This window comes from Salarias fasciatus, chromosome 14 (genome assembly GCF_902148845.1).
Source record: "Salarias fasciatus chromosome 14, fSalaFa1.1, whole genome shotgun sequence".
Classification (NCBI taxonomy): Eukaryota; Metazoa; Chordata; class Actinopteri; order Blenniiformes; family Blenniidae; genus Salarias; species Salarias fasciatus.
This window is the reverse complement of record NC_043758.1, coordinates 32,946,242-32,960,714: the sequence shown is the minus strand read 5'-3', so window position 1 is coordinate 32,960,714 and position 14,473 is coordinate 32,946,242. Positions and strand designations below refer to the sequence as shown.

At 43.1% G+C, this 14,473-nt stretch overlaps 1 protein-coding gene across 1 annotated transcript; it reads right to left on the bottom strand.

Moving 5' to 3' along the window:
• Nucleotides 1-182: 182 nt before the first annotated feature.
• Nucleotides 183-9,092, bottom strand: LOC115400050 (F-box only protein 40). The gene is made up of 3 exons (XM_030107702.1): nt 8,994-9,092; nt 3,261-5,093; nt 183-716 (listed from the first exon to the last, which is right to left on the bottom strand). The coding sequence occupies exons 1-3, from the start codon at nt 9,090-9,092 to the stop codon at nt 534-536; spliced, it is 2,115 nt and encodes a 704-aa protein (XP_029963562.1). The 3' UTR covers nt 183-533.
• Between the last annotated feature and the right edge of the window lie 5,381 nt (nt 9,093-14,473).

Genomic DNA, 14,473 nt, shown 5'->3' with positions numbered 1-14,473 from the left:
CTTCAGCTTTCATCCAGCAGATGTCAGTCTCATCATATTAAAAAACTTGGCAGCTTCGCTTCATGCTGCCTGTCCTCATATCGAAATGAATTTCTCCTTTAAAATAAAATGAGTCAGAGCAAAGAACAGAAGTAACAGCAGCTGAACAGAAACACTGCAGATGACTTTAACAGCACATCATATAATGTGGGGATTTTGAGGGATTATGCAAGTTTTAGTATATCTTAAACATAAAAATAGGTCACTTTTACCTACATATGAGAAACATGGCTTGAGGGTGAGCTACAACAAGAAGCTGGATGAGTAAACCGCAGTGAAATATTTGTTTATGCCATGGGAGATGTTGCACGTATCCAGCATCTGTCAGCGGGGCTTTAACACTCAGCAGCTCTCGAGTTTCTTCTCACTCCGCGCAGATGCTTTATCCACTTCTCAGTTCTGTGGGTGCCTACATATCACATCTGAGTGATTCCGAACAAGGCCCCCGCTCGCGCTGCGAGCCCGCCCGCCCACCGTGCTTCAGGACACGGCCGTCATCTCGCTCGCTTCAGCTCTTTCTGTTTGTCTCTGACCTCTCCCAGGCAGGCCAAAGCCACGGGGTCGCTGCGCTCCTCTCTCTGGTAGAACGGACAAGTTTTCAGGTGATCTGACATGGAAGGAGCATCGACAAATCTCCATCTGTCCACAGAGGAAAACACGGAGCTGAATTTCCAGACCTGTAAAACACACAGAGGCAGAGCAGGAGGAGGTGTAGGAGGCTGCTGTCATAACATCTATCAAGTGAGCCGCTGCGCAACTATACAGTCACGGGGAAGCATTTATTTTTAATATCCGTGGAATCTAGATCGCAGAGTACCTTTATCACATGTCAGGGGCTGATGTATTTCTGTCTGTATCCTTTACAAATTTATACAAATTATGAGGTTAACCGGGGGAGCGAATACCCAGCTGTTGCCTTCACAGTCGTATCGACGTTTACAGCGTTTCCACGAACGATCACACATCTGACTCGTTATGGTAGCACGATGTTTACTGGCTGCAAAGGCGCCGCAGGCCATTCCACATCGTTGATATCACTGGCACACTTTTCTTTATTTGTCTCATGATCACTGCAGAGGCGATGAGGTGCGTGTAAAAATACACACACAGACTTTTCTGCTGTCATTAGTTCCAGCAGAGAGGTTTTCAACTCGTAGCTCCTGCTGCAAACAAGCTATCGTATATCAGAAAAAGCACATAATGCAGTATTTATTTTACACATCAACTCCCTGAAACTGGGAACTATTTAAAAAAAATAGTATTATTCTTTCATAAAAGCTAATTTTATGAGATTTTGTGTTTGTACTTACCTTAAAAATGGGTATAGTTGGATGCATTTGGCAGTAAAGAGGAAGCTAACGCTAATGCTACTCAAGCTGATCATCTTTCTGGGTAATTTTGGGCTTTTGGAGGTTTGAAGTTTGTTCAGATAAACAGATCTTTAATGAGATAGTCAGTCAGATAACAGTCCATTGATTAGCTCGCTGACACTTCAGTAATAGTGTGTCTAATTTCATGAAAGTAATCAGTTTAATGGCACTACAGCGCTGCCATCTTTTATGACATGTTATTCCCGACACTGGCCGTTAAGTGTCAAAGCTCCTCGATTCAACTTCACTCAGGACAATGAATTTAAAGAGCCGTGGTTCAGTCTTTGCAAACCTCGCTCGTTAAAAATGTCTGCCTTGTAAACAAGAATAAAGTAACCTCCGAAAACGGATGCAGCAGCTTCCTGTGTGGTTTAGATCTGTGGATCACAAGTCGTCCACGTGGTCTACTGGTTTTATGTCAAGAGATCTGATGTTCAGCTTCGTCATCGAATGCAAAAGATTCTTTGTCTAAAGGGAATAAAATCCTAATGTGTTTTGCATGTAGGCATTGCCAATCTGAAAGGGAAAACATTTCATCCTAAAGCAGAAGAATAATTTGGTTGTGATCAGCAGTGACCTTTTCATTCAGGAGAGCAGGCGGACCAAGAAAAATGTCACGCATGGTTCCACACAGCGGCCAGATGTAGAAGTCAAAAAAAAAAGAAAAAAGTCAGATGCAACCTTTTAAATGTGGCCCATGGCTGGCAATCACTGCCTGATTTGTTTGTTCTGATTTGTTTTCAGACTGTAGAACAAACGGGTTGCACATCGCAGCACTAAATGAAGCCACCAGATGATCGCTTGGACGCTGAAGTCCGGGAAGAAATTACACCTCTATTTCCTCATGTTGTCTGACCCCAGCCAACAGCTGATTTCTGATAAACACATAGAGGTGGGAAAAGGAAAAAGAAAAAACTTCTCCAGCAGCAGCTTCAGTGGGAAGCCATTAATGGCTGCCAACACGGCTGTGATTCAGTTTGTAATATTGTTAGAGAGGGGTGCTGGGAGTCTGCTCGCTGTTTACAATGCAGCAGCTGTCAGGCTGTGGGGATGACTGAGGCTTTCCAGTGACAGCTAACAGAATGGTGTCAGGTACTGAGGGGGAGCTGATATACAAGTTTGGCCTTGTGTTTACTTTCTCTGCACAGGGTACAAATTTGAGATTGACAAGACATATGAGATCAAAACTTGAGCTGAAAAGATATAATTATGTGAAAAATACACCGTATTTAATATGATTATGGGCTTTCTGGGAGTAAAAACCATGAAATAACAGCAGAAGTGAGCAGCTGGGGCCTCTGTGTCAACAGTCATTGGAGAAGGGACATCATTTTAACTGCATTTAATATTTTTATCAATTGTAATAACTGTTATCATATTCATTTTAAGGTGAAAATGATGATTTATTCAACCAGGATTACAAACACCCACCTGATTCTTTCTATTATATTTCTTTTGAGATGATTCATTGGTTCACTTCCTGACATTATTATTTCTCTGAGCTCATTTTATTCACATTTAATCTCAACTGCACTGACTGGGACAACAGGCACTTGGAGATTTAATGGTCTTGCTCAAAGGCTCTACAGTTTCATTTTCTGCCATCTTTATCTCCCTAAAGGTCCCAGGATTCGAACCAGAGGTATTCTGCTGAGGCTCCTGTCTCTGATCACCAGGCAGCCGCTGCTGCCATAAATAGCCATAATTCACATGCCCTGTGGTAGAAGTGCTCGGTCACAATTTGACCCACTGAGAGAGCGGATAAATGTTTGTGGCCTGACAATAAATAATTGACCTGAGTGGTAAAAATAGCAGCCTGGAGAATCTTATGAAACTGTCAAGGATACTTGCTTTCTTGGAACACATCCAGGAACTTCTCCCATCGGAGAGCGCTTTCTTCTCCCACTTGATCGAGACCATCCCCCTTTCCTGCAACAGCGTGGCACACACTTCTCTCATCAGATGGGAGACCTGAGACAGCTGAGACAGTGCGAGGCTGTCGAGGTAGCCGGCGATGTGCTGGAGGATCTCTAGAGGCAGCCGGCTCAGGGGGTCCATGCTATGCGCACCGTCTTTCAGAGGGCTGAAGGTTTTCCCCCCTTCGCAGGGCGGGCAGGCGGCTTGGGGTCGGAGTGTTAAGCTGTTGACATCTTTGCAGTATTTGATTCCAGCTTCATGACCCGCGGGGCCAAACCTCGACAGGGTGAAAGTACAGCCGAGGTACGCCAAGGGGCAGCGCTGCTGGAACCAGCCGTTCAGGGAGGCCTGGATGTCACAGTGCACATTCCTGAAATGAGAGCGGTACTCATCACGGCGGAAGAAGCTGCCACACATGTAGCTGAAGGCCGAACTTGTTTTGTTGTGTCTTCTGGTGACGGATTCCACTCCGACGTGCATGTGTAGACCCCTCGGCCTGCCCGCTATGACATCGGCCAGGGAAGCGTCTGCCCTGAAGGGGGCAGAGGGAAAGCTGTATGTTTGTGTTCCTATATCGACATAAAAGCCGTCTGTTGACGTGCTCTCTGAGATTAAATGTCCCTTCAGCTCCTTTTCCAGACAGCAGAGTAGAGTCGTGCTAATCTCTTCACACTTTGGAAGGTCATCGAGTGACACACCCAGATCTGCGGTGTCGACACTTTGGTGTGTGATGGTGGTTTTGCGGGCCGGGTCTTTCAGATGACTGCGCTTTGCTCGATAGCTCTTAGGAACGGTGAAGGTGCGGATGGTCTTGACCTCGATGGGCTCCAGATTCCCATAAACAAAGTCCTTATCTCTTGGTGTGCAGGCGGCCAGTTGGCCAAAGTTAATCAGCATGACCCCGTTGTGCACGAGATACATGTTATACTCTGCGACGTTGACTTCTTTGCCCAGCCTTTCCAGGACCCCGTCTTGCCACGGCGCCAGACCGGTTGCTCCAGACGCAGAGCTGTCTTCCTGGGCTGAAGCTCGTCTGCTCAGACTGTTTGATGACTCTTGTTCCATTTCTGTCTCCTTCTCCTCTTTATTCAGAGTCTCGGCCACTTGCTTGCATCCCTCCTTTTCTTTACTGAATATTTTCTCCCATGAGCTATACTTTTGAATACCTGTCACATCCCTGCTCCTTGCCAACGCGTCTCTCTCCTCTTGACTGAGCTCCTTTTCTTTCTGTTCTGTTATCTCACCACGATCGAAGGAACAGGACGCTTCTTCTGCAGGGCAGGTCACATCAGGAGAAATATCCTGAAGCTTTGGCTCATCTGCCATCAACTCAGGGAAAAGCTTTTTCATTTTGATGGACTGAAACAGCAGGTCTTGGTCCCTGAGAGCCAACCCGACATCCAGGTCATCGTCCATGTTTTCAGAGACATTCTTGTAAAATATCAGATCCGTTTCGGAAACAGGAAAGCGGTTCCACTCCTGAGAGCAGCAGACCACGCTGGCAGGACAGACCTCCAGGTGTTTGGCCAGCATGTGGCGGCGCATGGTGAGGGCGCAGCCGCTCTCTGCATTCAGGCAGGGGACCACCTCGTTGGGACACAGGAGCTGGTGCTCCTCTTGTTTGCACATGTGGAAGGACGCTCCACAGCTTTTACGGCACTTGAGGACCATGCATGAAACGGAGACCTGCACCGGGACCTGGCAGTGGAGGTTGTAACACTTGTCGCAGTGCCGGTGGTGGCCCACGGATCTCTGTGTGCTCCTCACCTTCACAGAACAACAACAACACACAGAAGATGGCAATGTTTATACTCGACAGCGGCTTAGGGGCTCAACATTGTTGTCAAATATAAATAAACTCACCATCGTGTGCCGTGATCACATAAATATTGCAATCTGTCAAGATTTAAAGCCACAGAATCTGCAGGAAGCAGGATAAAACTGTTTAAATCTGCTTGTTTCAACACACACGTGCACCAATTGCATGCAAGTAATGTAAATTATAATGACTCACAGGATATATTAAAATGTTGAATAGCCTAAAGTTAAAAAAGCCATTCTGATTATGAAAATCAATATATTTGTAACATAGGTAAATAGTGGAAATGGTATCAGTAAAAAAAAAAAAAATTCCTCACCCTTTTGTTTCTCAGTCGCTTTGTCTGCTCTGGCACCTCCGAATAACCTCTGTACTGTGTCTGGACATTATAAATAGACTCAACAAAGAGGGGCAGACAGGCCAGTGGGACGGGGCACGATTGTCACACAGCCATTAAGAGCCAAGGTCAAGTTACACTGCTTCACTCTGAGAGGGTGTTGATAATAGCCCGTAATCCAGGTTCTCAGCAGCTTGACTACCGTACATGAAAAAAAACCCCAAAAAAAACCAAAATACACACAAAAACATGAACTGTCTGCACTCTGTATTCCAGTCATTCTCGTTTGTTAATTTGTCCAGACGTCCTTTCACAACCATATGAGAATTCCACAATATTTAAAGGATTACAGTCAAAACCTTTCAATATCATTCTATTCATTTGCAGTGAAATTAACAGTTTTATTTGTAAATGTGGGAATTAGACAACAGAAATTGCAGATTAGAAGGATATTTCCTTCATAATATCCATTGTTCAGTTCAGTGAAGGTGCAGTGTGTGCTATGACATGGATCCTTCACTAGATGTCAGTCACACACTTTGAAAAAATAAATCCTTTTTTTTAACTTTTTACCTGTCAACTCTAGTTTACCTAAACTTATAAAATCACACTCAGGCTCAAATTAAGCTTTAAAATAGCTGTTTTTCACAGAAATGCAACCCATCCTCGAGGGTATTTAATGTTATAAAGGTGGTAGATGTTGTAATTGCTTCTTGACAGCTATAAATTTGTGTTGTTGCCTTCTGGAAGAAAACTTGAAACAACTACAATTTATTAAAAAATACGTCTTGCATCTGGCATATAAACAGTTTCTTGTCAGGATTGTGTTTAAACTTCTATTAGTCGCTCAAATCTGATTGGTAATTCTATAAATGCATATCTTAGATAATTTAACACTAATTAAGTTACAGTTTCTGTTTATATAACTACATAAAATATTCAAAGCTTGCACGCCAGTAAAAATTGATCTCAAAATATCACATAGACTAAATAAAACATACTCAAGTCACTTTTACCTCCAAAAAAGTTAACGTTACTCTAAGTTGACAGCGCGACCCTTTTTTCTCATTTGGTGTTGTTGAAAGAGATTTCAAAGCTTTGGCAGTGTTTGCTGAATGTCAGTGAACAGAAACTGGATTGCGCAGCAGTGTAGTGGTTCGCGCCTCCCCCTCGTAATGAGAAGGTCTCCCTGAGCTGAGCACATCTGCAGGGTTTGTGGAGAGTTTGCATGTTCTTCCTGCAAAAGTCCAAAAACATGCATTTCCTGTTATCTGTTGACTCCACAGATGGCTGAGGTTGACCCTGTGACCCCGGATTGTGTAAAATGGTATAGCTCAGGGGGGTCAAATACATTTTAGTTAGGACATGAAGTACATTTTAATGGAACAGTCTGGTGGAAAACACAGTGAAATCTCCTGTAGCATTTGACATGTTTTTACCAACTCTCCTGACAGCACGACTCAGAGGCTAATGCTAGCTTGCTGTCTTTCATGGCAGCACGCAGCATCAATATTTCAGCTCTGGTCTCAGTGTTGTTGTGTCGATGACTCTTACTTTGAAATTTTCACTACTGGGTTGGTGGTCTGGTGGACCAGATTGGAGACTCTTGTGGGCCGATTTTGGTCCACAGACCTTATGTTTGACACCCATGGCATAAAGGATAGATGGACCCCATGCTATTTGGTGTTTATGGTGTGGAATATGAAAAAAATAGCAAAGTATTGCAAAATTTTTATCTGGAAAAGTCTCTAAATCATTTTTTCTTATATGTGGAGGGAAGTCATATGAAAAAGAAAAAATCTGTTGAGAAAATATCTCTTATGAAAACATGACATTCACCCTTTTCTTTCCTTTTTTTTTGATGAAAACAGCTGTTGTTCTTGTACAGACTAGCTGTATTTATTAGAGATAAAAGAGATGCTGCTTTCTGGGTTTCAGTGCTGCTGCTTTATGCAGTCACTCTGTGGTTGTCTCAGAATGATCAGGGTGGTCGGAATGGGATGCGGCATGCAGAGAGGTCAGAATTTTCTTCTATTTAAAGTTAGAAGTTTTCAGAAAAAGAAAATTTGGGATTTTTTTCCCCTTTTTTAACTGCAACCTTACTACAGGAAAAAAAATACAAGAACTTTGTTAAACCAACTGGAGAGAGAAGCATTTTGATTTATAAGCATGAAGGAATAGTGTCATGAATCATAATTACATTATACATTCAACAATTCTTGGCACAACTAACTTATAATACATGCAGTAATCACCCTAATTTCCCATCATTAGTTCCGTAAACCAGAAAAAACCACACTAAATATGGTCTCTTGCCTGATCAGGATCAAAGATTTGACTATCGTTCCACCTCTACCTGCCGTGATGGAAAAGTGATGAGCTATTAGGATTTGTGTGTGTCTTTTTAAAGGAGTTAGCTAAGGAGAAAATTACCTTCATCAGGCAATGTTTGGTTCAATATTGTAACTCATGCATTCTTATCACCTTGTTTTCTCTTGTGGAGTCGACCCAAATAGATGTCTCTTTTCATTAAATCACCAGTGAGCAGTACAGTAGAAAACCTGCTGATGCTCCAAAACAAACACCTTCGCCGCACACGTATAGGAGGAGCCGCCTATTGCGCTATAATATCACTGTCAGCGATGCCGTGATTTGCAAACAATCAAGCAACAGTCAAGTTGGCTTTGACTAATCACTGCCATTAAAAATAAACCCGGCTGAACTATCACGTACTTTACGCCCCCACAGCACCCTGCAAACACACCCTGACACCTATTTCACACACCATGTGAAATGTGCTGGATCCGCAATCAGCATCTGGAAGTTTGTTGGGGGGGGGGTTGTTTCCACCTGGCACAGATTACAATGAACAGCTTATCAGAGGCAGCTGCTTTGCTCTCTATAGGCTCAGCAATCAGCATACATTACATCAAGCAGCAGACAGAGAAGAGAGGCCTTGATGAATGAAAAAAATAATAGCCATGTGAGTGTCTTGTTGCTGCACAACAGCCTCACTGCTCTCAGCTGGGCTCTGCCATTCTGCCATTGAGGTTAGATTGGTGAAATAACAGCTTTATAGGCTTGCAGAGCAGGTGTGCACGCAGTGCTGAACTGTTTAAAAATCTACCACTTCACAAGTTTGCACTTGAAGCTGCATCCAGCTGTTCTGTTTGGGATTTCTGGCTTTAGCTATATCATTTATTTAAAGGTTGAACTTCTTGGTGTCGGGAGCCAGAAGACTAAATAGTGGGGCAGATAACTGCAGTAATCCTAAAATTTCATGATGGCGGCCATCTAATATGTAGTAATTTTATTGCAATTTTATTGCGAAATGCAATGTTACTGTATATTAAACGGTGGCCATCTTGAAAAATGGCCGCCATCATGAAATTTTAGGTGACTAACGGGTTTTGTCAAAAAAGCAATGCCCAAGGAGCATGTGTGCCAATTTTGGTGCTTGTTTCCACAAGTGAACGATTCTGCTGTAATTTGCAGTTATCTGCCCCCCTACAGGTGGGGGTCGTGTGCGATGCTGGCACTGATGCCACCACATTCGTGCCGGGGGGGCTTTGATGAAGTCTGCGATCTCTGCCTGGTTCACCAGGTCCATGACTGTCAGCCCCCAGCAGACACACCGCTCATCCACAGGTACTCCGACAGCGTGGACTCCTGGAGAAACACAGGAGGGATCAGCACCACGGAAAACCTGCTTTAGGTTGTCCTCCCAAAATAGGTTAAAAGATTGAACACATTGCATGTCTTCAGTGTGGATCAGGTCAGGTAAAATGATTCAAACCACCTTAAAATGTCATAATTATAACAGGCATGGTGGAGGTAATTATTTTTGGCCTCAAAGGGGAAAGGTTAAAAGTCAGTGGGCATCTTGACGCCCTGTCAGAAATCGGAGTGTCACTTGGAGTCATACATTTCAGATTTGCCTGTCAAATATGAAACGTCCAGACCCCAGTGGTCCTACGGACAAGGTGAACAAGGAGAAGCAGCTCTTAGTTTCTACTCTCCTCTACTTGTAGAACTAATGTTCATTTCCTCATGAAGCACTGTGAATTGCCTTGTGTCTGAATGATGCTATAGAAAGAAATCTGCTTTGCTCTCTCTGTCTGGTACTAGTGAGCTTTTGGCCATCAGAGATTTAACTAGATGAAGTTGGTCAGTCTTTCACTGGGAACCAGAAAAACAACGATATAGACACGATCTCAGACGTGCACTTTGATTATAAATGTTGTTGTGTTGTGTGTGACTGTTTCAGCAGAATTAAAAGGATCATGGCGATACAGGAAGTCTCATATCATAAGATGTGAAGGTAGTCTGGACATAGTTTTTAAAGCAATGGATTGTGTTTTGCTCACGTAGCCGTCCTTTTTGGAGCCGTAGGCTGCGATGGAGTCTGCGTGTTTGTCGAGCAGAAGCGAGCTGGGAGCGACGATGACACGATGCTTCATGCTAACGCCGCTGTCTGCTACGTTTTAGAGTGTTAGACAGCTGCTCTCATTGATTAACAATAAGTATGGAGTTTAATTATAGAGACGGTCTGGTCTGGTGTACAGCTAAACACTGGCTATGTTCTGTACTTTCACAAAAACAGCTTAAAGTAGTCAGCCGCTGGTCACTTCTTCTTCTTCTACTCACTTCCGGCAAACTAGGTGCCTCACGGCACATTGCTGCCTCTCTTGGTGAAGTCCAATATCGCAACAACATTTAAATCCTTAGCAGCTCAGTGGCTGCCAAAAAGTTCAAAATCTTCCCAATGGGATAGTCCTGTCCTTTGGAAGGGCTTAGCACAATTCTTTCGTCGCTGGTTACCACTCTGACATATTCTGCATGATCAGGTTTCCTGCTTCTTCTTCTTCTTCTTCTTCTGTCTTAACCGCACTGGCGCCACCGTCTGGCCTCAAACTGCAACTGCAGGCTACATTATATACAAGGTCGCCAGATCTGACTGATAACGTCAGGTTTAATCCGTCAAACCCAATAAAAATCATTCCAAATCACAACTTCTGAAGAAGCAAATGCTAAACTCATAAAAATACAACAGACAAAGATTGACAACTGCCCTGAATAACCAAACAAGAAAACTCCAATAAACATGATTCCTACAAAGACTAAAATTATAAACCCAAATACCTAATTCAGATGATCTCCCTGGTCTCTCCAGGTAATTCAATACCAGTATTTACCCTTTTTTAATCACCCTGTGTTAAAAAAAAAGGCCCCATTAGTCAAATCTGACAGCACTGGTGCTTTTTCCTTGCATATTTTCTCTTTTATATAATTTTCATAATGAACTTTTTCATTTTTCATTTGTAAGTGTAACACTGGAATGTAAAACTGGCACCTGTTTCAGAAAAGAGAATAGTGAGCATTTTATTACACTGAACCTGTTTTTGTACTAGATTCTTGCAGTTTTATTCTTTTCAAGCTTTTTTGGTTGACAGTTTTGAAGTTTCAGCTGTTTTAGCCCTTTCACCAACAGTTTTGTATGCTTTTTTCCTGCAATATTTCATTTTCTTATATTAGAAATTGTACACAATTCAGGTTTTACAAGGTGTTAATTTTTCTGTTCATCACTTTTCCCCATTTCGTGTGGTTTTTGCTATTTTCACCAATTTTACTTGAACCTTTTTTGAATTTCTTTTGAACCAAGAGTGATAAATCATGTAATGATTTGAAAATATGTTTAATGCTTATTCATCATCATGTCATGAAAAATGCCTTGAAATGACATGAAATGTGTTGGATTTTGCTCTCAAGAAATAGAACTGAAATGAATTCAATTGAATTATTTGCTCGACTCCTGTTTTGCATCACACTTTTCTACAGCCGCTTATTGTTCTCATCATATTTCTGTATTATTATTTGACCTGAAACACTAAAAGTAAGTGATTTGACCAACTTTATATTTAAGGGCATACACAGGGAAGCCCTGTGGATGTTGGATTCTGCCCACAACACATAGCAGAGTGAATTCAGGACTGTGCAGTTTGTTTGTGAGGTCTTACATGAACCATACAGACATTGAAAATCATACAGGGACACAGACAGGATTAATCATGCACGGTGAATATATTGAAATGAATTGGATTAACATAGTAGGAGGATGGGTATGTGAGGTTCAGAGTTCATGAGAGAAGGTGAGTAGCTGTTCTCCTTCACTCTTTCTTTTCTTGGCTTTGCTTCCTGCTTCCATAAAGTCTCTCCATCATTCTTGCAGGTGTTGCTAGCCTTTTTCTTTGATGGGCCCCTTTGTCTGTTGCGATTTGCAGCCCAGCCCTCCTCAGCATGCCTGGCCTGTTGTAGCAGCTCATGTAAATGTTTGACTGCCCCCTCTTTCTCACGGTACATGGTTGAGTTGTTGTCTCAGGTCTTTGAGCTCTTCATGCCATTCACCCTCCCATTCAGCTGTTCTCCTTCACGCTTTCTTTTCTCGGCTTTGCATCCTGCTTCCATAAGGCCTCCCTATCTTTCTTGCAGGTGTTGCTAGCCTCTTTTTGGACTTTACTCTGAGATATTTTAGTACTGCCAGGCTGGCTTTCTCTTCTGGAGGTGAGATCTTGAAGACTTGTGTCTGGCACATGAATGTCTTTGATGAGCCCCATGTCTTTTGCAGCCATTGCTTTTCCTTCACAGCCCAGCCCTCCTCAGCATGTCTGGCCTGTTGGAGCAGCTCATGGAAATGCTTGACTGCCTCCTTTTTCTCACGGAACTGCAGCTCGAGCCTTTGTCTCAGGTCATGGACCTCTTTATGCCAATCAGCCTCCCGCTGCCGCATCAGGTTATGGACCTGAGTCAGCTTTGACTCAGAGTCCTGGACCCTCGCAGTCAGCGCCCTGACTTCGTTGAGGAAGCCGATGGTGGTCGCTTCTCTTTCTTTCAAGAGGAGGCTGGTCATACGTTCCAGATCCTGCTCCAAAGCCCTCACATGTGCAGCAGTCTTGTTGTCGTGAGCGGCGCAGCACTCCGCCCACAGCAACTTTTCATGTTTGGCCTTGCTCTCATCCTCCCTCACTGGTGCGGTTATGGCGTCGATAAGAAAAGGGAGCTTGGCCACCGTGTCTTTGTGGCTGGTGCAGACAGCCTCCCTTTCAGCCATCCACTGCTGCTCTCTGCTGTGCCACTGCTGGGACCAGCGGAGACGTTCAGTCTTTATCTCCTGGTCCTTTTGCTCCAGCAGGGCCTGGAAATGTCTCAGCTGCTGCTCTTTTTCTTCAGCCAGCCTCTCTTTTTCCCTCTCAGCGCTGTCCAAGCGCTCCTCCAGAGTCTTGTTCTTGCTCTGCAGCTCCATGCTCCTTTGGCTGTAGTAGAACAAGGCCTTGTCCAGGACATCAACCCTCATGGACAGTTGTGACTGAGGGTCCATTTTTGGAGTCACCATCTTTGACTCGATGTGACTGAAATCAACGAGCTGAGGCTGAAATCTGGACATGACGACGGACTCAGACCTGAAATTCAACAACCACAAAAGTCAGTGTACTACTGATTAGAAAACGTTGCAAGAATTGAGGGTTTTCTGACTGAACATTCAGAAACTGGATAATCGCAGCAGTATGTTTTCATGTGTCAGTTGTTTTTAGTTCCTACACTGGAACAAACTTCCTGAACACCTGAGGACTGCTGATACACTCACTTCCTGCACAGCCCTGCATTAAACAATACATTTGACCGATTTGATAACTTTTTTCTTGATATTTGCAAAGCACTGTGGATTCCTTGTGTCAGAAGGAGCCGTATAACTAAATGTGTCTTACCGTGACTTCTCCTGAACGCTGTGGGACATGATGGAGGGTGTTTTCGCAATGCTGGCTCTGAAACGCGACTGTCTGCACCGGAGATCAGTAACAAGTAAGCTGTTTTCTGCAGTGGCTTGATAAACAAGAAAAGATGACATCATCAGACGTGATGACATCACGGTTACCGGGACGACGGAGGAAAGTTTTTCTACATGCAGGCCTGCAAATTCTCCACATTTCCACATGCTTTTTAAAAAACCCTGCTGACTGAGTGTTTTAAGGACTAAATTTAGCGTGCGTGTGCAGTTTTTAACAATATAACCTCAATTGATCATACTGGAACACATCAAAGGTCTGGTCATGTGACTTTAACTCGATTCACGAGACTTTAACTCGATTCACGAGACCGAGATCCGAGTTACGGGAATTGGAGTCGAGTTACACGACTTGGACTCGAGTCGGGGGGGTGGTTTGGGGGGGGGGTTTATAAATATGGGGCTTTTAATTCTGAGAAAAAAATTAACAATTAATTACGCTTTAAAATTACCAAGAAAGAACCTGAAATTTTTATGTGGAATGAACCTGCCGGCTTATTTTCATTCAAGAGCGGTTTTAATACGTCTAATATGGAAATTAAACATGACAGGACATCGTTGGCAGTCAATGTAACTTTTTGAAAAGACGTCAAAGAGCTACAACAACATTAAGAAGTAAATTCTGGTTTCATTTCATGAAAATGAGTTGATTTTGAGTGTTTTATCTTTCTATTTTTACTTCATGTCATGGCAACCTAAAGGCCATTCCTCTCTGGATTCATTCAATTCCAATTTATTTCTATGATTCCAAATGCAACACGGTCATTTCAAGGCACTTTTAGAGAAAAGCCCATCAATTTCAAAAGAGCTAGCAAAAGCCTCCACATTAAACTGGTGCATATCTACAACAAGGTATGACAACATGTCTTTGAGTTCATTTTATCAGAGGTGTAATGACACAAGGAAACTGTTGTCTCTCTGCAGAGTTTGCATGTTCTCACTGTGTGAGTTTTTTTCTCATCTACAAAAAGTCCAATCAAACATTTATTTTGACATATTGCAGATTTTCCCCTTTTGCTGATTTCTTTGGTTTTTGAGCCACTGGCAGAGGCCATGGGAGTTCTTATAATACCAGAGGTGTGTGCCTTAATGCCACTGTCATAATGTGCAATTTATGTTATTATTTCACACAGTTTGAGGCATTTTTACAT

Excerpts from the sequence above, each read along its gene's own strand:
- LOC115400050 (XM_030107702.1), bottom strand. The coding sequence starts at position 9,092 with ATGGACCTGGTGAACCAGGCAGAGATCGCAGACTTCATCAAAGCCCCC. Across the intron at positions 5,094-8,993 it reads ATCGCACACGACCCCCACCT|GTGAGGAGCACACAGAGATC; the intron begins GTAGGGGGGCAG and ends TGTTCTGTGAAG. Across the intron at positions 717-3,260 it reads CCTGGATGTGTTCCAAGAAA|GTCTGGAAATTCAGCTCCGT; the intron begins GCAAGTATCCTT and ends TGTGTTTTACAG.